Source organism: Schistocerca cancellata, chromosome 3 (assembly GCF_023864275.1).
Source record: "Schistocerca cancellata isolate TAMUIC-IGC-003103 chromosome 3, iqSchCanc2.1, whole genome shotgun sequence".
NCBI lineage: Eukaryota > Metazoa > Arthropoda > Insecta > Orthoptera > Acrididae > Schistocerca > Schistocerca cancellata.
The window spans coordinates 778676076-778701560 of NC_064628.1; the positions used below are offsets into that span (position 1 = coordinate 778676076).

Here is a 25485-nt window from a genome sequence, read left to right on the forward strand (position 1 = left end):
TCATACTAAGCATATTCTGGCGAAATGTCGAGATTCTTTTTAATGAAGGATGGGGCCCCTCCACGCCCACACCAACGTGGAGACCAAACCAAAAGTTCTACTGTCACCTCCGTATAACATGTTAGTTTTCAAATCGTGAGTCACAGGATGCGGGCTGTCATGTTATCCACGCGTTTGGGTAGGATTACTCATTGACAAGGTCAAATACCTCGGTGTCTTGTTGAACCGGAAAGTACTCTAGGGGGACCGCATTCAACATGTGACCAACAAAGCAAACGCGAGGCTCAAACAACTCTACCCTATGCTTAACAGGCGTAGTACACTGAATAGAAGGGTGTCCAGGTCCATGTACATGACACTTATTCGACCCGTGATGACGTATGCAGCCCCTGTCTGGGGATACGCTGCGCCCTCACGCCTGCGCCGTCTGCAGATCATACAGAACAAAGTACTCACAAGGGAACCTCCCCATCGCACCCCCCTCAGATTTAGTTATAAGTTGGCACAGTGGATAGGCCTTGAAAACCTGAACACAGATCAATCGAGAAAACAGGAAGAAGTTGTGTGGAACTATGAAAAAAATAAGCAAAATATACAAACTGAATAGTCCATGTGGAAGATAAGCAACATCAAGGATGGTATGAGTTCAGGAGTGCCGTGGTCCCGTGGTTAGCGTGAGCAGCTGTCGAACGAGAGTTCCTTGGTTCAAGTCTTCTCTCGAATGAAAAATTTACTTTCTTTATTTTCACAGAGTTATGATCTGTCCGTTCATTCATTGACATCTTTGTTCACTATAATAAGTTTAGTGACTGTGTTTTGCGACCGCACCGCAAAACCGTGCGATTAGTAGACGAAAGGACGTGCTTCTGCAATGGGAACCGAAAACATTTGATCGCATGGTTATAGGTCAACCGATCCCTCCACAGGAAAACACGTCTGATATGTTCTATACGACACTGGTGACGGCATGTGCGTCACATGACAGGAATATGTTGTCGACACACCTAACTTGTACAGTTGGCGAATGGGTAAAAAGATTCTTCTACCTTGCCCGATTTAGGTTTTCTTGTGGATGTGATAATCCCATTGGAGAGGCACGTCCTTTCGTCTACTAATCGCACAGTTTTTCGGTGCCGTCGCAAAACACAGACACTAAACTAATTACAGTGAACAGAGACGTCAATGAACGAACGGACAGATCATAACTCTGCGAAAATGAAGAAAGTAAAACTTTCACTCGACGGAAGACTTGAACCAAGGACCTCTCGTTCTGCAGGTGCTCACGTTAACCACGGGACCACGGCACTCCTGAGGTTACACTGTCCTCGATGTTGCCTATGTTGCACATGGACTACTCAGTTTGTATATTTTGCTTATTTTTTTCATAGTTCCACACAACTTCTTCCCGTTTTCTCGATTGATCTGTGTTCAGGTCTTCAAGGCCTCTAAACTGTGCCAACTTACAACTAAATCTGAGGGGGGTGCGATGGGGAGGTTCCCTTGTCAGAATCACAAGCAACGCTCCGCGCTACACACGCACCGCGGATCTTCACCGGGAATATCGGCTAGATACCATCTTGCAGTTATTCCAAAAACTCTCCGCACGACTGTACAGAAACACGAGACACTCGCGTAACCCGTTTATCCTATCTTGGGTAACTGCGACCACAACCATAGATGGAAACATAAGCGACCAAAGACACTATTGGCACGAAACTAAACATCTATGGTCCATAGCACGCTAACACGACAATAGTGGCGACCCCCTTCCACACAGCTACTACCGGCAACCCCAGATGCTCGAACCTCCGAAAAACAGGCAATCGCACGGAAACCGTACCGTACACAGCACGAAAACAAGCCACACACACCCCCTACACTGTGAGCTGATCTCTGACCATCACCCACTAATGTACGACGACCTCGAACTGTTACGAGGACGCTGCAGCTGCAGCAGGCCCTACAACGAGCACCCGCAACGACAAAGGTAACGATGCACGATACCTCGCACTAACATAACCACGCCTTGCATGCACTGTCGCAGCTAGCTAGCCGCTACTGCCCTTACTACCCGTCCTGTCGCAGAGGTTTTTTTTTCCCTTGGCGCTTGCCATGGCACTTTTGTCCCTCTGCCCTTACAAACGGCTACCCTTCGATCGCTTTCGTCCACTTTCTGCCTGCCACGGAGAGCGAGGTATTTAGACGTGCGGTCTTCCCCCCTCCAGTAGTCCTCGGGAGGCTGTGGTGGTCCGGCCACGGGCGAGCGGTGGTGGGGATAGCGGCCGCCCCGGCTGCCGCGTTCGTCTCTCGGTGTGGGCATTCATTGTCAATACGTCCCAGAGATGGCAGCACCGTACGGCAGATGGAATTTTACTGCCAGCGGCGAGAATGACAACTGTTTTAAATACTTAAAATGGCGACGTTTTCCTTCCTTGAACAGCATGCAATCATTCGTTTTCTGAATTTGCGTGGTGTGAAACCAATTGAAATTCATCGACAGTTGAAGGAGACATGTGGTGATGGAGTTATGGATGTGTCGAAAGTGCGTTCGTGGGTGCGACAGTTTAATGAAGGCAGAACATCGTGTGACAACAAACCGAAACAACCTCGGGCTCGCACAAGCCGGTCTGACGACATGATCGAGAAAGTGGAGAGAATTGTTTTGGGGGATCGCCGAATGACTGTTGAACAGATCGCCTCCAGAGTTGGCATTTCTGTGGGTTCTGTGCACACAATCCTGCATGACGACCTGAAAATGCGAAAAGTGTCATCCAGGTGGGTGCTACGAATGCTGACAGACGACCACATGGCTGCCCGTGTGGCATGTTGCCAAGCAATGTTGACGTGCAACGACAGCATGAATGGGACTTTCTTTTCGTCAGTTGTGACAATGGATGAGACGTGGATGCCATTTTTCAATCCAGAAACAAAGCGCCAGTCAGCTCAATGGAAGCACACAGATTCACCGCCACCAAAAGAATGTCTGCGGCAGAGGATGTTGGCGGCCGCTCTCCCGACGAATTGCCGCTATCGCAGGGTTCCATGCTGCTCTTAGCTGGTATCCTTCATCCCTGCTGACCAAGTTGTCGTGAAGCCGTATTTCTAAGGATTCTTTGATAAAACTTTCCCAGAAGCCAGATGCTCGGCACAGCACCTTCGTGTTTTCGAGGTTGAAGGTGTGTTCTTCCTGTATGCTGTGTTCTGCTATGGCTGATTTTTCTGTGTGCCCTAGTCGCACACATCTGATATGTTCTTCATAACGCTTATCGCGAGTGGTCACCTTACCGTTAGGCTATCTGTGCACACTTCCTGGACCTCCAGACCTCCGTATGCCGTTAATATCTACACCCCCAATGCTCGCAACATAACTTCTATTCTCGCAAGCAGGTTTATGAGACAATCGTATTCGACGTTAGTATTATGATTGTCGATGTGTCCGTATAGGTATGTAGGAGGGGCATTTGAAAAGTCCATGAAAAGTCCGAGAGATGGCACAACCGGCACATATCGAGGTCATGTTTAGTTAGTAGCATCTTTGGAAAGAATGCACACCAAGTTTCAGCCATAATGCTCTATTTCTTTGTGTTTGGCATTCGTGTGAATCAAGGAAGTCGAGTGATCGTCAAAAAATGGACAAAAAATTTCGTATGGTGGTTATACATTACTTTATGAAAGGCAAAACGCCTCAGGAGACTAAGGAGGAACTTGATAAACATTACGGTGACTCTGCACCTTCTATTAGAACAATTTATAATTGGTTTCAAAATTTTCGGAGTGGCCATATGGGCACAAGTGATGGTGAACGTTCTGGACGCCCCGTGGTGGTTACGACTCCAGAAATCATTGGTAAAATCCATCATATGATGATGGATGACAGAAGAGTTAAGGTACGTGAGACTGCTAGTGCTATCCGGCATCTCGAATGGACGGGTACATCAAATTTTGAATAAACATTTGGACATGAGAAAGCTATCCGCAAGATGGGTTCCGCTATTGGTCACGCTTGACCAAAAACGGAATCGCGTTAAGTGCTGCGAGGATGGTTTGCAGCTGTTCAGGAAGAATCCGCAGGGCTTTAAGGGTCGTTTCGTCACTGTGGATGAAATATGGATACATTACTATACTCCTGAGACCAAACAGCAATCGGAAGAATGGGTTACCAAAGGAGAATCTGCACGAAAAAAGGCCAAGACCATTGCTTTGGCTGCGAGGGGTACGGCGACTGTCTTTTGGGATTCACAAGGGATAATCCTCATCGACTATCTGGAAAAGGGTAAAACTATTACAGGTGCATATTACTGCACCGTTCGAAAACCGAGCTTCTAGAAAAACGCCTGCGATTGGACCGCAAGAAAGTCCATTACCATCACGACAATGCACCAGCACACACCTAAGCAGTTGTGGTCGCAAAATTAATGGAAATAGGATTCCAACTCGTTTCAAATCCTCCCTGTTCTCCAGACTTGGCTCCCTTGGACTACTGTTTGTCCCGCAATTTGAAGAAATGGATGGCAGGACAAAGATTTTATTCAAACGAGAAGGTGATTGCAGCAACTAATAGCTATTTTGCAGACTTGGACAATTCCTATTATTCGGAAGGGATTAACAAACTAGAACAGCATTGGACAAAGTATATTAGTCTAAAAGGAGACTATGTCGCAAAATAAAATGTGTTTACCCCAAGAGACTTTTCAAACGCCCCTCGTAATAGCTGTTTGACAGTGTCTGTTCCTTCAGACATGCACGCCTCTTTTGGTCTTCGTTGACTGGGCTATATGTGCCAAGTGTAGCGGTGTGACTCACCTCCAGATCCAGGGACTGGCGCTGAGCGTGGTTGCGGAGCGCCGATTCGACAGACAGCCAGTTCCCGTGGTTGAACGTCTGCCACTGCGGCGCCGCGTTGGCGTAGAAGAAGGAGGCGTGCTGTTGGGTGTTGAGGATGAAGTCTCCGGAGGGGGCGAGGTGGCCGCGGCTCAGCGTCGACTGCGAGAGCATCTGGCTGGCCGCCTCCCGCGACCCCAGCGCCGCCGCCAGGGTCTCCAGAACGGCAGAGGGCGAGTACACTTTGGGAGGGGAGACGCCCACGTACAGCGTCCCGGTCTCGCTGCCCTGCGAGAACGACGGCCGCGCCGTCTGCTTCCGCCGGAATCGCTGCAACGACCTGTGAGTACAGCGAGAGGGCTCCATCAGATCCCTTTCACATATACATACGTACAGGGTGGTCCATTGATCGTGACCGCGCCAAATATCTCACGAAACAAGCATCGAACGAAAAAATTACAAAGAACGAAACTTGTCTAGCTTGAAGGGGGAAACTAGATGGCGCTATGGTTGGCCCGCTAGATGGCGCTGCCGTAGGTCAAACGGATATCAGCTCCGTTTTTTTTAAAGGGAACCCCCAATTTTTTATTACATATTCGTGTAGTACGTAAAGAAAAATGAATGTTTCAGTTGGACCACTTTTTTCGCTTTGTGATAGATGACGCTGTAGTAAAACTTCCTGGCAGAATAAAACTGTGTGCCGGACCGAGATTCGAACTCGGGACCTTTGCTTTCGCGGGCAGCTGCTCTATCAACTTTTTTTTTCCCTTTTTGTTCGCTTTATCTGCTCGGGGCGGACATCGTAAGGCGTCCGTTGAAGTTCGTTGTTGATCGATTAACTCGGTTTTTTTTTTTTTTTTTTTTTTTTTTTAACAGAGAGCAGCTAACTCTCTGACCGAACACGCTGAGCTACCGTGCCGGCTACCAACTGAGCTACCAAAGCTCCGTCCTCAGACCTTTACTTGTGCCAGTACCTCGTCTCCTACCTTCCAAACTTGATAGAGCACTTGCCCGCGAAAGGCAAAGGTCCCGAGTTCGAGTCTCGGTCCGGCACACAGTTTTAATCTGCCAGGAAGTTTCATATCAGCGCACACTCCGCTGCAGAGTGAAAATCTCATTCTGGACGCTGTAATAGTCACAAACATATGGCTCACAATTTTAGACGAACAGTTGGCAACAGGTAGGTTTTTTTAAATTGAAATACAAGACGTAGGTACGTTTGAACATTTTATTTCGGTTGTTCCAATATGATACATGTACCTTTGTGAAATTATCATTTCTGAGAACGCCTGCTGTTACAGCTTGATTACCTGTAAATACCACATTAATGCAATAAATGCTCAAAATGATGTCCGTCAACCTCAATGCATTTGGCAATACGTGTAACGACATTCCTCTCAACAGCGAGTAGTTCGCCTTCCGTAATGTTCGCACATGCATTGACAGGGCACTGACGCATGTTGTCAGGTGTTGTCGGTGGATCACGATAGCTAATATCCTTCAACTTTCCCCACAGAAAGAAATCCGGGGACGTCAGATCCGGTGAACGTGCGGGCCACGGTATGGTGCTTCGACGACCAATCCACCTGTCATTAAATATGCTATTCAATACCGCTTCAACCGCACGCGAGCTATATGACGGACTTCCATCATGTTGGAAGTACATCGCCACTCTGTCATGTAGTGAAACATCTTGTAGTAACATAGGTAGAACATTACGTAGGAAATGAGCATACAATGCACCATTTAGATTGCCACCGATGAAATGGGGGCCAATTATCCTTCCTCACATAATGCCGCACCATACATTAACCCGACAAGGTCGCTAATGTTCCACTTGTCGCAGTCATCGTGGATTTTCCGTTGCCCAATAGTGCATATTATGCTGGTTTACGCTACCGATGTTGGTGAATGACGCTTCGTCACTAAATAGAACGTGTGCAAAAAATCTGTCATCGTTCCGTAATTTCTCCTGTGCCCTGTGGCAGAACTGTACACGATGTTCAAAGTCGTCACCATGCAATTCCTGGTGCATAGAAATCTGGTACGAGTGCAATCGATGTTGATGTAGGATTCTCAACACCGACTTTTTTGAGATTCCCGATTCTCGCGCAATTCGTCTGCTACTGATGTGCGGATTAGCCGCGACAGCAGCTAAAACACCTACTTGGGCATCATCATTTGTTGCAGGTCGTGGTTGACGTTTTACACGTGGCTGAACACTTCCTGTTTCCTTAAATAACGTAACTATCCGGCGAACGGTCTGGACACTTGGATGATGTCGACCAGGATTCCGAGCAGCATACATAGCACACGTCCGTTGGGCATTTTGATCACAATAGCCATACATCAAAACGATATCGACCTTTTCGCGATTGGTAAACGGTCACTTTTAATACGGGTAATGTATCACAAAGCACATACCGTCCGCACTGGCGGAATGTTACGTGATACCACGTACTTATACGTATGCGGCTATTACAGCGCCGTCTATCACAAAGCGAAAAAAGTGGTCCAACTAAAACATTCATATTTCTTTAGGTACTACACGAATATGTAATAAAAATGGGGGTTGCTATTTAAAAAAAAAAGCCACAGTTGATATCCGTTTGACCTATGGCAGCGCCATCTAGCGGGCCAACCCCTTTCAAGCTAGACGTGTTTCGTTCTACATCTACATCTACATCTACATCCATACTCCGCAAGCCACCTGACGGTGTGTGGCGGAGGTTACCTTCAGTACCTCTATCGGTTCTCCCTTCTATTCCAGTCTCGTATTGTTCGTGGAAAGAAGGATTGTCGGTATGCCTCTGTGTGGGCTCTAATCTCTCTGATTTTATCCTCATGGTCTCTTCGCGAGATATACGTAGGAGGGAGCAATATACTGCTTGACTCTTCGGTGAAGGTATGTTCTCGAAACTTTGACAAAAGCCCGTACCGAGCTACTGAGCGTCTCTCCTGCAGAGTCTTCCACTGGAGTTTATCTATCATCTCCGTAACGCTTTCGCGATTACTAAATGATCCTGTAACGAAGCGCGCTGCTCTCCGTTGGATCTTCTCTATGTCTTGTATCAACCCTATCTGGTACGGATCCCACACTGCTGAGCAGTATTCAAGCAGTGGGCGAACAAGCGTACTGTAACCTACTTCCTTTGTTTTCGGATTGCATTTCCTTAGGATTCTTCCAATGAATCTCAGTCTGGCATCTGCTTTACCGACAATCAACATTATATGATCATTCCATTTTAAATCACTCCTAATGCGTACTCCCAGATAATTTATGGTATTAACTGCTTCCAGTTGCTGACCTGCTATTTTGTAGCTAAATGATAAAGGATCTATCTTTCTGTGTATTCGCAGCACATTACACTTGTCTACATTGAGATTCAGTTGCCATTCCCTGCACCATGCGTCAATTCGCTGCAGATCCTCCTGCATTTCAGTACAATTTTCCATTGTTACAACCTCTCGATACACCACAGCATCATCTGCAAAAAGCCTCAGTGAACTTCCGATGTCATCCACCAGGTCATTTATGTATATTGTGAATAGCAACGGTCCTATGACACTCCCCTGCGGCACACCTGAAATTACTCTTACTTCGGAAGACTTCTCTCCATTGAGAATAACATGCTGCGTCCTGTTATCTAGGAACTCCTCAATCCAATCACACAATTGGTCTGATAGTCCATATGCTCTTACTTTGTTCAATAAACGACTGTGGGGAACTGTAGTTTTTTTGTAGTTTTTTCGTTTGATGCTTATTTCGTGAGATATTTGGCCCCGTCACTATCAATGGGCCATCGTGTATATGTACATATACAAGGTATTTCCGTAAGAGCGTGCAAATGTAACACGGCATAGAGAATTCTCCACTGAACAATATGAGGTACGCAACAAAGGGTCGGAGAAGCCAGCTTAAGGAGATATGAAAGTAGATCTGTCTCCGCCTTTGTTTAGAATTACTGTTTTCCAGCTTATTTACAACTAACATGTGTAGAAGTTTATACCTACTGTGCTGCTTATTTACATGTACATTCTTGGCATTGCAGGCGACAATCTCATTGGGCCATATGTTCTACCTGCCCGTCTGAATGGCCACCAGTACTGAAGGTTCGTGCAGAGTTCTACCAGAGTTGTTGGGGAACGTACCCTTGGCTGTTCATGGGAGGATGTGGATACAACATGACGGTGCACCGCCCCACTTCAGTGTGGACACCCACAACTATCCTAATGCTGTATTTCCTGGTCGCTGGATTGGAAGTGGAGGTCACCTGACCTGAGTCCCCTTGATTATTTCCTATGGCGATACCTAAGGTCACTTGTGTATGAGACCCCAGTTCCAGAGATGGAATTAATCGCCAGAATTGTAGCTACCTGTGGTTTGATTCGAAACACACCAGGGATAGTTTTCACGGTGCGTTAGAATCTTGTTCGCCGATGCCATGCTTGCACTGAAGTTCATGGCCGTCAGTTTCAGCACATTTTGTAAGACACAGTACAAATAGTACGTTCGTTGTGTCAATGATGGTGTTTGCAGTTAACTGTAAATAACGTAAATAAAAAAGTACACAGTAAAGTGATTTTACTTCTATTATCTCCTTAAACTGGCTTCTCCGACCCCAGGTTCCCTATTTCAAATCGCTCAGTGGAGCATCCTCTATGCCCTGTTAAATTTTTGCGCGCTCTTACGGAAACACTCTGTGGAGATCTTTATGCCTATATAATGGTATCTGTCGCATGTGCGCCACTAGTCTCTCAGAAAGAAGTGTGTCATTTACATGGATATGTCTTTTCTTTTCTTTACCATGTTATAAATAAGTCTGGAGTACAGCATTGTATGGTAGTGAAACATGGACTGTGGGAAAACCAGAACAGAAGAGAATCGAGGCATTTGAGATGTGGTGCTATAGACGAATGTTGAAAATTAGGTGGACTGATAAGGTAAGAAATGAGGAGGTTCTACGCAGAATCGGAGAGGAAAGGAATATGTGGAAAACACTGATAAGGAGAAGGGACAGGATGATAGGACATCTGCTAAGACATGAGGGAATGACGTCCATGGTACTAGAGGGAGCTGTAGAGGGCAAAAACTGTAGAGGAAGACAGAGATTGGAATACGTCAAGCAAATAATTGAGGACACGGGTTGCAAGTGCTACTCTGAGATGAAGAGGTTAGCACAGGAAAGGAATTCGTGGCGGGCCGCATCAAACCAGTCAGTAGACTGATGACAAAAAAAAAAAAAATAGGTGGGCACCTAAGAAACACCCACGTCCTTGTTACAACATTAAGCCTGTGGTGTATGACTGCAACGAGTAGATGTCAGTTTTCGTCAGAGTAGCCAGTAGCTGTCTGCTAATGTAGTTTTTCCTCCAGTTCTGTCAACAACTTTAGCGGAAGTAGAAAGTCAGAGAGGTCTAGCTTGGTCATCAGAACTGCTACAACAGCATACAAAAGAGTCAGGTTGGCATGTACGACGTCTGCATCTTTCGTGCCCCCTCTCCTCCGCACCACGGGAGTGGCGGAACCGGTGAGGGGGGAAGGGAAGAGTTACTGCTTTGCTGGAGCCTGGTGAGTACAGACTGATATGTGGAAAGCCAACGGATGTGGGCATTTGAATTTCAATCATTTTTATTTCAATTCCTTTGGTGGTCAGGAGTAATTATGCTAGTTATCGTGGAAATAATTTCTTGTGAAAATTTAATGTCATTCTTGAGTTTTTCAATAAGAACTAAAACTAAAAATAAAATTCTGCCCGAACACGCCATGAAAGCCCGACGGTACTGATCGGCCGCCGTGTCATCCTCAGCCCATAGGCGTCACTGGATGCGGATACGGAGGGGCATGTGATTAGAACACCACTCTCCCGGCCATATGATATTTTACGAGATCGGAACCGCTGATTCTCAGTCAAGTAGTTCCTCAGGTTGCCGGAACCGCTGCTTCTCACTCAAGTAACTCCTCAGTTTGCCTCACAAGGGCTCAGTGTACCCCGCTTGGCAACAGCGCTCGGCAGACCGGATGGTCACCCCTTCTAGTACCAACCCACCTCCGCAGTGCTTAACTTCGGTGAACTGACGGGAACCGGTGTTACCACTGCGGCTAGGCCGTTGGATTTCAGCAAGAACACTCTGTGTATAAGTGAGCTACGCTCGATGTGTAGGGCAGAATGAAAAGACTTTGGCTTTCCAGGTCTGTAGTGCAGCGAATTCATTGTCAGTGTATAGGATAAGTTCATTAAACGTAATTACTAGGGCCCGCATCTCGTGGTCGTGCGGTAGCGTTCTCGCTTCCCACGCCCGGGTTCCCAGGTTCGATTCCCGGCGGGGTCAGGGATTTTCTCTGCCTCGTGATGGCTGGGTGTTGTGTGCTGTCCTTACGTTAGTTAGGTTTAAGTAGTTCTAAGTTCTAGGGGACTGATGACCATAGATGTTAAGTCCCATAGTGGTCAGAGCCATTTGAACCATTTTTAATTACTAGAGGCGCGAGATTGAATTTTATATATTTCATGAGGTTTTTGGAGCTTGAAAGTCGGTGTCTTTGTGGAGTCGCATTGAGACGTATCGATGGCAGAGTCTAGCCCCAATCTTTGTTAACCTACAGTAAATGTTTGCGCTTTTAGTGCGTGAGTATTGTATGATATGAAATCCCAATTTGACTGAATTTTTCTGTTGTAAATCTAAGCTTTTCACTGTGGGAATTTGGGTTTTTCAACCACGTGTGAACAGAGTAAAGTGTATTGCATCTTTACAATGAATTAATAGACTGATTTCAATCTGTAGTGTGGAATATGTATTTGTTTATCCGAACTATTTTGTGATTAAAGGATTGAGCACTTCAAAGTACTTTCGCTGTTTGTGGAAATTGATTGCATTTAGTTCGTCTTTTCTTACGTTTCCAACAACTGCTCGCGCCATCAGCATTCGTGGATCGTATGCACGCTTCACTACATTTCGGTAGATTTTTTCGTAGCTATAACAAGGGCCACGTGCAACCACTTATTGATCAGCGCACGTACTATCTCATGTCTCTAGCCAAGATACTCTCCTCTGAACAGCCATTGCTTTTTCTGGTAGTTTTGGTAACAATAATTGGGTATTTATTTCGGTGTGTTGGAGCGTTGTGTTATGAGCAGGTGTACAAGCGCTGGATTCGTTTTCGTAATTCCTTTTTGCCTAGGTTTCCCAACCACCCCGCATTATTGTACGATTTGGTGCCCTAATGGATTTCATTGAATCTTCGTGTAAAGTAGGGATCGCACAAACCTATTACTTTGTGAATGCTGCTGTTCTGTCTGTAATTCGTCCACGTTCAATCAAATTGTTTAATAAATCATTCGGATCATATGTTGAAAAGTAATTCACCATTTCTATATAGCAAATCCCATCCCATTTTCTCTAGTGCTTTTGTGGAAGAATGAATTGAATCGTCATCATCATTTAAGACTGATTATGCCTTTCAGCGTTCAGTTTGGAGCATAGTCCCCCTTATAAAATTCCTCGGTGATCCCCTATTCAGTGTTAACATTGGTGCCTCTTCTGATGTTAAGCCTATTACTTCAAAATCGTTCGTAACCGAATCCAGGTACCTTCTCCTTGGTCTACCCCGAATCCTCCTACCCAACTTTCTTTGATTTCCTCATTGTGCACACCCTCCTGCCATTGTTCCCATCTACTAGTACCTGCAATCATCCCAGCTACTTTCATATCCGTAACTTCAACCTTATTGATAAGGTAACCTGAATCCACCCAGCTTTCGCTCCCATACAACAAAGTTGGTCGAAAGACAGTACGGTGCACAGATAACTTAGCCTTGGTACTGACTTCCTTCTTGCAGAAGAGAGTAGATCGTAGCTGAGCGCTCACTGCAATAGCTTTGCTACACCTCGCTTCCAGTTCTTTCACTATGTTGCCATCCTGTGAGAATATGCATCCTAAGTACTTGAAACTGTCCACCTGTTCTAACTTTGTTCCTCCTATTTGGCACTCAAACCGTTTATATCTCTTTCCCACTAACATTACTTTTGTTTTGGAGATGCTAATCTTCATACCATAGTCCTTACATTTCTGATATAGCTCTAAAATATTACTTTGCAAACTTTCAATAGAATCTGCCATCACAACTGAGTCATCCGCATATGCGAGACTGCTTATTTTGTGTTAACCTATCTTAATCTCACCCACCCAATCTATTGTTTTCAACCTATGATCCATAAATAATATGAACAACAATGGAGACAGGTTGCAGCCTTGTCTTACCCCTGAAACTACTCCGAACCATGAACTCAATTTACCGTCAACTCTAACTCCTGCCTGACTATCTATGTAAAGACCTTTAACTGCTTGCAAAAGTTTTCCTCCTATTCCATAAACACGTAGAACAGACAATAACTTCCTCCTAGGAACCCGGTCATATGCCTTTTCTAGATCTATAAAACATAGATACAATTCCCTGTTCCACTCGTAACACTTCTCCATTATTTGCCGTAAGCTAAAGATCTGGTCCTGACAACCTCTAAGAGGCCTAAACCCACACTGATTTTCATCCAATTTGTCCTCAACTAATACTCGCACTTTCCTTTCAACAATGCCAGAGAAGATTTTACCCACAACGCTGATCAAAGAGATACCTCTGTAGTTGTTACAATCTTTTCTGTTTCCATGTTTAAAGATTGGTGTGATTACTGCTTTTGTCCAGTCTGATGGAACCTGTCCCGACTCCCACGCCATTTCAATTATCCTGTGCAGCCATTAAAGACCTGACATTCCACTGTATTTGATGAGTTCCGACTTAATTTCATCCACCCCAGCCGCTTTATTGCACTGCAATCTACTGGCCATTTTCTCCACTTCCTCAAATGTGATCCTATTTCCATCATCATTCCTGTCCCATTCATTGTACAGGGTGATTCAAAAAGAATACCACAACTTTAAAAATGTGTATTTAATGAAAGAAACATAATATAACCTTCTGTTATACATCATTACAAAGAGTATTTAAAAAGGTTTTTTTTCACTCAAAAACAAGTTCAGAGATGTTCAATATGGCCCCCTCCAGACACTCGAGCAATATCAACCCGATACTCCAACTCGTTTCACACTCTCTGTAGCATATCAGGCGTAACAGTTTGGATAGCTGCTGTTATTTCTCGTTTCAAATCATCAATGGTGGCTGGGAGAGGTGGCCGAAACACCATATCCTTAACATACCCCCATAAGAAAAAATCGCAGGGGGTAAGATCAGGGCTTCTTGGAGGCCAGTGATGAAGTGCTCTGTCACGGGCTGCCTGGCGGCCGATCCATCGCCTCGGGTAGTTGACGTTCAGGTTTCATAACTAACCTTTTTCGTAGGACTCTCCATACAGTTGATTGTGGAATTTGCAGCTCTCTGCTAGCTCTGCGAGTCGATTTTCCTGGACTGCGAACAAATGCTTGCTGGATGCGTGCTACATTTTCATCACTCGTTCTCGGCCGTCCAGAACTTTTCCCTTTGCACAAACACCCATTCTCTGTAAACTGTTTATACCAACGTTTAATACACCACCTATCAGGATGTTTAACACCATACTTCGTTCGAAATGCACGCTGAACAACTGTCGTCGATTCACTTCTGCCGTACTCAATAACACAAAAAGCTTTCTGTTGAGCGGTCGCCATCTTAGCATCAACTGACGCTGACGCCTAGTCAACAGCGCCTCAAGCGAACAAATGTACAACTAAATGAAACTTTATAGCTCCCTTAATTCGCCGACAGATAGTGCTTCGCTCTGCCTTTTGTCGTTGCAGAGTTTTAAATTCCTAAAGTTGTGGCATTCTTTTTGAATCACCCTGTATATCGAAATCTGAAACATTACTGATCGTATTTTCACCTACATTGAGCAACTCTTCAAAATATTCCCTCCATCTACCCAAGGACTCCACAGGATTCACCAGCAGTTTTCCTGACCTGTCCAAAATACTTGTCATTTCCTTCTTACCTCCCTTTCGAAGACTGCTAATTACACTCCAGAATGGTTTTCCAGCAGCTTGACCCAAAGTCTCCAACCTGTTTCCAAAGTCTTCCCAAGATTTCTTCTTGGATGCTGTAATTATCTGTTTGGCTTTGTTTCTTTCTTCAACATAACTTTCTCTGTCTGCCTGAGTTCTGGTATGTAGCCATTTTTGATATGCCTTCTTTTTCCTTTTACAGGCTGCCTTGACTGTGTCATTCAACCAAGCTGTTTGCTTCATCCTACCTTTACACACTACTGTTCCAAGACATTCTTTGGCCACTTCTAGTACTGTGTCCCTGTACCTTGTCCATTCCTTTTCCAGTGACTGCAGTTGACTACATTCAACTAACTGGTACCTTTCTGAGATCACTGTTATGTACTTGTGTCTGATTTCCTTATCCTGAAGTTTCTCCACTCTTATCCTCCTACACATGGACCTGACCTCCTGCACTTTCGGCCTCACAATACCAATTTCACTGAAGATTAAATAGTGATCAGTGTCATCAAAGAATCCCCTGAATACACGTGTGTCCCTCACAGCCTTCCTGAATTCCTTATCTGTTATTATATAGTCAATGACAGATCTGGTTCCCCTGCCTTCCCAAGTACACCGGTGAATGTTCTTATGTTTAAAAAAGGAGTTTGTGATTACTAAGCCCATACTGGCACAGAAATCCAAGAGCTGTTTCCCGTTTCTGTTGGCCTCCATATCCTCTCCAAATTTACCCATAACCTTTTCATACCCTTCTGTTCGATTTCCGATCCTGGCATTAAAATCACCCATGAGCAGAACACTGTCCTTGTCCTTTACTCTAACAACTACATCACTGAGTGCGTCATAAAAACTATCCATCTTATCTTGATCTGTCCCTTCACAATGCGAATATAAAGACACAATCCTAATTTTCTTGCTAGACACTGTCAAATCTATCCACATCAGTCGTTCGTTTACATACCCTATTGCAACTACACTGGGTTCCATTTCTTTCCTGATGAAAAGCCCTACACCCCATTGTGCTATTCCTGCTTTGACTCCTGACAGGTAGACCTTGTATTCTCCCATTTCCTCTTCTTCCTCACCCCTTACCCGAATGTCACTAACAGCTAAAACGTCCAACCCCATCTTACTTGCAGCCTCTGCCAGCTCTACCTTCTTCCCAGAGTAGCCCCCATTGATATTAATAGCTCCCCATCTCGTTACCATTCGTTTGCCGAATGAATTGAATACCTTATAAATAAATTAGAAGTCCTCCTCTGTCTCCTTGATTCACATGTTAGATGTAAAAAATAGTAATCTTTTTTTTAAAATGTTTAACAGATGCAAGCAGTGACTGGGCCTACATTTAAAACTTAAAAAGAAAGGAGCTCTCTCTAAACCGAAATAACTATTTTAATCTATCCTCCGCTTGCACATTTTTAATAGTGACAGGCACATGTCATTTGGCGATTCTTTCAACAGTGCACTTACAGTAAAGAAACAACCTGTCACGCACTTTACGCTCATATGCAGAGTAAGGTTACAAAAAGGTCTTTTACAGTGTTTCTAGGAAAAGTTGTGGTATAAGCTCAAAATACCTAGCATCATTAATTAAAGATGTTGATAACGGCAATACTGCAACCATAAAGGTAGATGGTGAATGTGACAAATGGAATCTGACAAGGTTGTATACTGTCACCTATATTGTGGTATCATGTATTGATACCCCCTCAAGGGCGACGTACAGTTGGCAAAGGATTTGCAAGTTTCTATGAAATGATAATTAAATCAAGACCCTACGCTGTCAACAGGCGTTGATATACATCAACGGGGACAGTTGAAAATGTGTGCCCCGACCGAGATTTGAACCTGGGATCTCCTGCTTACATGGCAGACGCTCTCTCCATCTGAGCCACCGAGGACAGAGGATTGTGCGACTGCCGGTCAGTGTGGCCGTACGGTTCTAGGTGCTTCAGTCTGGAACCGCGCGACCGCTACGGTCGCAGGTTCGAATCCTGCCTCAGACATGGATGTGTGTGATGCCCTTAGGTTAGATAGGTTTAACCCTTTGTTGCCTGACGGTACTTAAAAGTACCAGTAAGTTTTGACTCTCATTATTTTCTCGTGGTGCAGCTTCGTGATCTGAGAGCCTGTCGGTACGTAACAGTAACTCTGCTCTGCTGTTTCATAGATGTTATTGTGCAATACATAGACCTCTCTGGCGGTCAGAGCTTGAAATTGTTTTTCGCGCGCAGCTGCGAAAACAGAAGATTGTATGTGCTTGTTTCCATGGTGTTGCCTGAATTTGTGCGCAACTTATTGAAACTTCCGTTGAGTTTCCCATTGCACGTACTTATCTTCTTTGTTTTTTTATAATAGTTTGAAGCATTACGTTACATGTGAATGAGATAAAGTGGAAAATATAAGGCGGACTTATAAGTACCGTCAGGTTGTGTGAACACTTTTTGTAGCAACAGTGCGTTACCTCTCACTAGTTGTTCTGTCCACTTTTTCTCACATAGAAATCGGTAAATACATTTGCCTGTGGAGCAATTAGAACAAACAGGAAAGGTTTGCCAGGCAATTTACCTAAAGAAAAATATCTAAATCAAATCACAGAGTCATCTTTAGACCTAACAGTATTTCAATGGAAGGAAAATAATGTAGTGTATTTTGCGTCAAACTTCCATGGCACTGAACAGAGCGTAGTGACAAAAAAACAGAAAGATCGAACTAGTATGACTATACCATGTCCAGTTATTGTATCTGATTACAATAAAAACATGGGTGGTGTGGATCATGCAGACAGATTACGTTCAACTTATGGTCTTGACAAGCGATCAAAGAAATGGTGGCACCGTCTCTTCTGGGGAGCAATAGAAATTGCTTTTGTCAATGCTTACGTCATTTTCAGTGATCTACATGGGGCACTGCCACTGCTGGAATTCAGGCGTGCTGCGGCACTAGGGCTAATGAATGAACAGCAAGTGCCAAATCTCAAAAAGAGAAACTCTGGTAAAGATGAAATAACTCTCCCAAATAGAAGGAAGGATAACTTTTCTGTTCCGAAGGATGTACGTCTTGGCAACAGAGGAAACCATTTTGTAGTGTTCAGTTGTAAAAGAGAACGATGCGAAATGTGTGCGAAAAATAAAATTCAGCCGAGACCACATTCACAATGTAGTACATGTAAAGTGTATTTGTGCTGCAATGAGAAAAAGAACTTTTTCCTACAATTTCATGAGGTATCACTAAATGTGTGGTATGTATATACTGTCAAAAATGTATAGCTAAGTTACTATGTATTGTGAAGTTGCTCTAGAATAAATTTACGTGAAATTTAAAAAAAATTCAGAAATATATTTCTGTTAATTAATTTTCTAATGTAAAAATATTTAATATTTATGTGGAATAAAGTACAACTTATAAAAATTGGAGCATTTTTCTGCGCATGTTGTGATTCTGTCCATGGAGTCTGACGGTACTTCTGATTACCAGGAGAGAAAAAAGTTGTGAAAAATAAAATAAAATTTTACAAAAAATCCTACCGTCATTTGAGGCCACAATAGCATAAATTCTGCAAAGAAAATGTTAGAAAGTAAATTTATTCTTATGTCAGGAAACAAAGGGTTAAGTAGTTCTAAGTTCTAGGGGACTGATGACCTCAGATGTTAAGTCCCATAGTGCTCAGAGCCATTTGAACCATTTTGACGGTGCGACTGCAGGAATTTACCCTTTGCACGCTCCCCGTGAATCTCACATTCGCAACTTAATGTCCACACACTACATTCGTAGTGCCTCTGCCCATTACACTCATTACTTGCGGTAGATGATCTTACCGAGTCCTGTAAGAGTTCGGGCAATATGTATCTGCACAGAAGAAAAAGCTCAATGGCCGGTTAGCCTTAACTATATGAAGATGGTATCTGTTCTTTCGGACATGTCCAAAAGAATAGATGTTGACTCTGAAATAATTGGTATACCTGAACACTTCTTAAATAAGGAGACAATTTAGAGGCCTCCTTTACCAGGACACAGGTTGGCTGGCAGCTTTTCTAGGAGCTCTTTGCGGTGTGGGGGAGTAGCCATGTATGTGAAAAACGGCATCCCATTTGAGTCAGTTGATGTTTCAAAGTACTGCACTGAAAAGGTGTTTGAGTGTTGTGCAGGTGTGGTTAAATTTAATGGAGCTAAACTTCTAACTGTTGTTATTTATAGATCCGCAGACGCCGATTCCACAACATTTTTGCTAAAGCTAGAGGAGGTTCTTGGTTCACTTTATAGGAAATACAAAAAGTTAGTTATATGTGGTGACTTCAATATTAATCGTATAAGTGATTGTGCAAGGAAAAGGATGCTGGTAGACCTCCTTAATTCATATAATCTTATGCAAACCGTATTCTTTCCAACGAGAGTACAAGGCAACAGTAGAACAACCATAGACAATATTTTTGTTCATTCCTCATTACTAGAAGGGCATTCTGTTAACAAAAAGGTGAATGGTCTTTCAGATCATGATGCACAAATTTTAACTCTAAAAGATTTTTGTGCTGCAACACATGTTAAATATAGATATCAACTTCTTAGGAAAGCTGATCCAGTTGCTGTAGAGACCTTTGTAAACCTTATCAAGGAACAAGAGTGGCAAGATGTTTATAGCGCTGATACAGTAGACGGTAAATATAATGCTTTTCTCGTCCTCTTTGAAAGTTGCTTTCCGTTAGAACGCTCAAAAAAAATGGCTCTGAGCACTATGGGACTCAACATCTTAGGTCATAAGTCCCCTAGAACTTAGAACTACTTAAACCTAACTAACCTAAGGACATGACACACACCCATGCCCGAGGCAGGATTCGAAACTGCGACCGTAGCAGTCCGGCGGTTCCGGACTGCAGCGCCAGAACCGCTAGACCACCGCGGCCGGCTTAGAACGTTCAAAACTGGGTACTAGCACAAACAGCCAGCCTGGGTGGCTGATTAGAGGATAAGAATATCTTGTAGAACAAAGTGGCAATTATATCAAAACGTTAGAAACAGTCAAAATCTAAATGCAGCAGCCCATTACAAACAGTATTGTAAGGTGCTTAAAAATGTTATTAGGAATGCAAAAAGTAAGTGGTATGCAGATAGAATAGCTAAGTCTCAGGATAAAATTAAAACCATATGGTCAGTCGTAAAGGAAGTGGCTGGTCTGCAGAGACAGGTCGAGGATATAGAATCAGTGCGTAGTGGGAATGTTCGTGTTACTGATAAGTACAGATATGTACAGTATTTAATAATCACTTTCTGAATATAGCAGGTGAACTAAATAGAAACCTAGTCCCAACAGGGAATCATATAGCGCTCTTAGAAAAAAGTGTTCCGAGACTATTACCTGAAATGCTCCTCCATGATACTGACAAGAGGGAGATTGACTTAATAATTAAATCACTAAAGACCAAAAACTCTCATGGATATGACGGGGTATCTAGCAGAATACTGAAGTATTGTTCTGTGTATGTTAGCCCAGTACTTACCCGTATCTGTAACTTTTCCTTTAGGAGTGGTCGGTTTCCTGAGCGATTCAAGTACTCTGTAGTGAAGCCACTTTATAAAAAGGGAGACAGGGATAATGTTGACAACTTTAGACCTATTTCCATGCCATCGGTGTTTGCTAAAGTTATCGAGAAGGTTGAATATACAAGGTTACTGGAGCATTTAAATTCACATAACTTGCTGTCAAATGTACAGTTTGGTTTTAGAAATGGATTAACAACTGAAAATGCTATATTCTCTTTTCTCTGTGAGGTTTTGGACGGATTAAATAAAAGGTTGCGAACGCTAGGTGTTTTCTTTGATTTAACGAAGGCTTTTGACTGTGATGACCACAAAATATTACTGCAGAAGTTGGACCATTACGGAGTAAGGGGAGATCACTTTATTTATGAAAATACAAAGTACAGTCAGCAACAAATTTAACATACTCACATACACCTTTCCCTTTCATCCAGATAAATACAGACTCATTTACAGAAATTTTTCTTTTATTACGTGTATACAAGGATAGGGAAGAGGTGGACATATATGCGGATTTTCCAAAATCTTTATTCGCTAATTCTGCAATGTGATAGGTGCGGTAGGCGATGATGTCTCTGTCGACGAAACTTTCCAGACCGGGAACGTTGGGAACTCCAGTACCTCCACGTACAATGGCTACTGTAAGCCAACCATTACCATGTGAAAAGGTATCATTAAGATCAATACTAAAGTTCAGTCTACATCCACAGAATACAGCAGGTCCGTCGAGAAGTGCAGTTGAAGCAATGTTCTTCACAGTGTTCTTCTTCTTGTCAGCAGCAGACGTTGAGAATTCTATGTTCTCGATGGTTTTATAGACTGTTTGTTCGCCTCTTACTGTTGGTTCGCCTCTTACTTTAAGAACAGAAAGCAGAAGGTAATTCTCCGCAATATTGAGAGTGGTAGTGATGTTCAGTCACAATGGGGCACTGTTAAGTGGGCCGTTCCCAAGTGTCGGTGCTGGGGCCACTGGTGTTCCTTATTTATAAAAATGATATGCCTTCTAGTATTACAGATGATTCAAAAATGTTTCTGTTTGCTGATGACACCAGCTTGGTAGTGAAGGATCTAGTGTGTCATATTGAAACAGTATCAAATAATGTAGTTCATGAAATAAGTTCGTGGCTTGTGGAAAACAATTTGATGCTAAATCACAGTAAGACTCAGTTTTTACAGTTTCTAACTCACAATTCAACAAGAACCGATATTTTGATGACGGAATGGGCATATTATAAGCGAGACGGAACAGTTCAAGTTCCTAGGCGTTCGGATAGATAGTAAGCTGTTGTGGAAAGCCCATGTCCAGGATCTTATTCAGAAACTAAATGCTGCTTTATTTACCATTAGAACAGTATCTGAAATAAGTGACTGTTCAACACGAAAAGTAGTCTAATTCGCATATTTTCATACGCTTATGTCGTATGGTATTATTTTTTGGGGTAATTCTTTTGATTCAAAAAGGGTATTTTTGGCTCAAAAAGGGGCTGTTCGAGCTATATGTGGTGTAAGTTCGAGAACCTCTTGTCGACCCCTATTCAATAGTCTGGGAATTCTGACATTGCCCTCACAGTATATATTTTCTTTGATGTCGTTTGTTGTTAGCAATATTAGCCTATTCCCAAGAGTTAGCAGCTTTCACTCAGTTAATACTAGGCAGAAATCAAATCTGTATGTGGAATGCACTTCCTTGACTCTTGTGCCGAAAGGAGTGCAGTATTCTTTTGCATCCATTTTCAATAAGCTACTACAAGAACTCAAAAATCTTAGCAGTAGCCCAAAGTCTTTTAAGTCTAAACTGAAGAGTTTCCTCATGGCTCACTCCTTCTATTCTGTCGAGGAGCTCCTGGAAGAGCTAAAAAATTAAGCAAATTCCAGTGTTACATTGTTGATTTTCTTTCTTTAAAGTTACGATGTGGTGTCACCGCCAGACACCATACTTGCTAGGTGGTAGCTTTAAATCGGCCGCGGTCCATTAGTACATGTCGGACCCGCGTGTCGCCACTGTCAGTGATTGCAGACCGAGCGCCACCACACGGCAGGTCTTGAGAGACGTACTAGCACTCGCCCCAGTTGTACGGACGACTTTGCTAGAGACTACACTGACGAAGCCTTTCTCTCATTTGCCGAGAGATAGTTAGAATAGCCTTCAGCTAAGTCCATGGCTACGACCTAGCAAGGCGCCCTTAACCATTTCTAGAGAAAGTCTCACTTGTATCATCAAGAATGCTGTATACAAATGATGGATTAAAGTTAAGTATTCCAGCAGCTACGAACTTTTCTTTACAGCATTCATTACGTATCCTGTTTCAGACCTAACGCCAGCCGGCGTGTGTAAACGCGTGCCTTTCGGTTACCCGTCACTGTGGACTGGCTGTCTTGTCAGTCCACTACATACGACTTGTGGCCTGAATATGTTTTCTATATTTAATTTTTATCTGTTTCTACTATCGTGTTATAATTTCATGTATTGACTCGTTCCATGACCATGGAGATTTCTCCTTAATTTGGTCCCACGGAACAATAAATAAATAAACAGCATCTTCATATTGCAAGTTTCTATCAGACGCCGACAGCGGTCGTGTGGGATCCGGCAGATCCAGTCGAGCAAGCCCACTGTGCCACACCTCCAGTGGTTCCATGCCACGAGCGCCCACTGCCACCGCGATACAGGACGGCCAGTGGCAGCCAGACAGCCTCAATCGCACTTGGAGCCTCTTCACCACGTGATGCTATGCAGACGCAGCCTAGTCGCGGCTCCAACACTATCGTTCGTCCTTCACTTCAGAGAGCCTTATGCTTGTTTTCATTGTGAGCTGCACCCTTAAAATTCTTGCTGCATTATTTGTAATGAGACTTCGTACACTTGAAAAAATACAAGTTAAGTAAATCTTCTGTTTACTGGTTTAACTTGTTGGCTAATCATTTCTGATCCTGTGCAGCTTTCCGACAAGGATAGTTGCCACACCACTCCATCGCCCACCTCTTCTTACTGTAGGGTACGAAGTCGTATACAATATCTGTGACATTTATGCAGAGTACGCTATCAGGAGAGAGCTGGATGTCTGGGATGGTGGACTTTCACTTGGCGGCGTGAAGATTAACAGCCTGCACCTTGCTGATGGTACGGTCCTCGTTGCAGGACGTGAGCTATAACTTAGTGATCTGTTCCCCAGATTCAAGACTATTTATTGAAGTGTTGGGATAGAGAAGGTTTATTGATCGAGAAGGTTTAGAACTAACCTTACAGGTTGCCTGAAGAATCTGGAGGTATCGGATGATTGTGTGTATCTAAGATCTCTAATCAATGGCATTGGAAATCGCGAGTCCTAGACCAAGAAAGCTAGTTACAAAAGCTGAGTCAAAGTGCTATTCATGTCACCGCCAGAAGAAGAACCAATGCTTCTATCACAGAAGAACTTGGAATCACATGTTCATCTTTCCGTATCAGTCGAAGCTACTCCCAGTTCCCTGGGCACATTTTGGAGAAGTGAAGGGTATAATTTAGAAAAGAGTATTTTGCAAGGCGAAATCGATGGCAGAAGGCAACGAGGAAGGCGTCAGTCCGAGGTTCGCTTCCTGGACGTCTACGCCCCACACTCACCACAGCCAGGCGGAACTGAACGTCCTGCGCTCACCAGTGGGCAGTGTCAGCCTGCAGCGGCAGTCCTTATGTTGTTCAGCCGCAACCGCAACTGTTGGTTATACAATATGACGCCACGCCTGGGCCACACTAAACACAGCAGCGGCCAGAGTCCTACTACAACGCATTGCCTCCAGGGACGGTGGGTAGTGGCCCGCCTGACTTGTACTGCGAACTTCTGTTTTGCGTCTTCAGTCTTCTGACTGGTTTGCTGCGGCCCGTCACGAATTCTTCTCCTGTACCAACCTTTTCATCTCAGAGTAGCAACTGCAACCTATGCTCTCAATTATTTGCTGGATATATTCCAAGCTCTGTCTTCCTCCACAATTTTTTCCCTCTGAAATTCCCTCTAGTACCACGGAAGTTAGTCCCTAAGATCCTAACACGTGACCTACTATCCTGTCCCTTCTTCTTGTCAGTGTTTTCCATATGTTTCTTTCCAAATCGATTCTGCAGAGAACTTCCTCATTCCTTATCTTATCAGTCCACCTAATTCTCAACATTCTTTTGTCGCACCACATCTCAAATGCTTCGGTTATCTTCTCCTACGGTTTTCCCACAGTCAGTCTCTCATTACCAAACAACACTGTGCTCCAAATGTACATTCTCAGAAATTTCTTCCTGAAATTAAACCTATGCTTGATACTAGCAGACTTCTCTTGGACAGGACTGCCCTTATTTCCAGTGCTAGTCTGCTTTTTGTTTCCCCCTTGCTCTGTCTGTCATGGGTTATTTTGCAGCCTACGTTCAAAAAGGGTTCAAAGAGCTCTAAGCACTATGGGACTTAACATCTGAGGTCATCAGTCCGCTAGAACTTAGAACTACTTAAACCTGACTAACCTAGAGGACATGACACACATCCATGGCCGAGGCAGGATTCGAACCGGCGACTGTAGCAGCAGCGCGGTTCCAGACTGAAGCACATAGAACCGCTCGGCCACAGCGGCCGGCTGCAGCCTAGGTAGTAGAATTCCTTAACTTCACCTACTTCACGATCCCCAATTCTGATGTTAAGTTTCTCGCTGTTCTCATTTGTGCTCCTTCTCATTACTTTCGTCTTTCGTCGATTTACTCTCAATCGATATTCTGTACGCATCAGACTCTTCATTCCATTCAACACATCCAGTAATTATTCTTCCTTATCATCGTGAATAGCAATCTTATCAGCGAATCTTATCAGTGATATTTTCTCACCTTGAAATTTAATCTCAGTCTTGAACCTTTATTTTATGTCCGTCATTGTTTCTTCGACGTATAGACTGAACAACGGGGTAAAATACTACATCCTTGGTTTGTATCCTTTTTAATCTGAGCACTTCGTTCTTGGTCTTCAGTCTTATTGTTCCCTCTTGGCTCTTGAACATATTGTATATTACTCATCTTTCCTTATAGATTATTCCTGTTTTCCTCAGGTTTTCGAAAATCTTGCACCATTTGACATTGTTGAACGCTTTTACCACGTCAACAAATCTTATGAACGTGCCTTGCTTTTTCTTCAA

At 43.7% G+C, this 25485-nt stretch overlaps 2 protein-coding genes across 2 annotated transcripts in view; both read right to left on the reverse strand.

Annotated features, from left to right (window-relative positions):
- LOC126176561 (uncharacterized) overlaps positions 1–25485 on the reverse strand; it is a 129084-nt gene that overhangs the window by 25663 nt on the left and 77936 nt on the right. The window contains exon 4 of the mRNA XM_049923720.1: positions 4804–5161. Coding sequence (XP_049779677.1) covers positions 4804–5161 — 358 coding nt within the window. The remainder of the gene's footprint in view (positions 1–4803; positions 5162–25485) is intronic.
- LOC126175825 (juvenile hormone epoxide hydrolase 1-like) overlaps positions 1–25485 on the reverse strand; it is a 507162-nt gene that overhangs the window by 13527 nt on the left and 468150 nt on the right. The gene's annotated exons all lie outside the window — the stretch shown is intronic.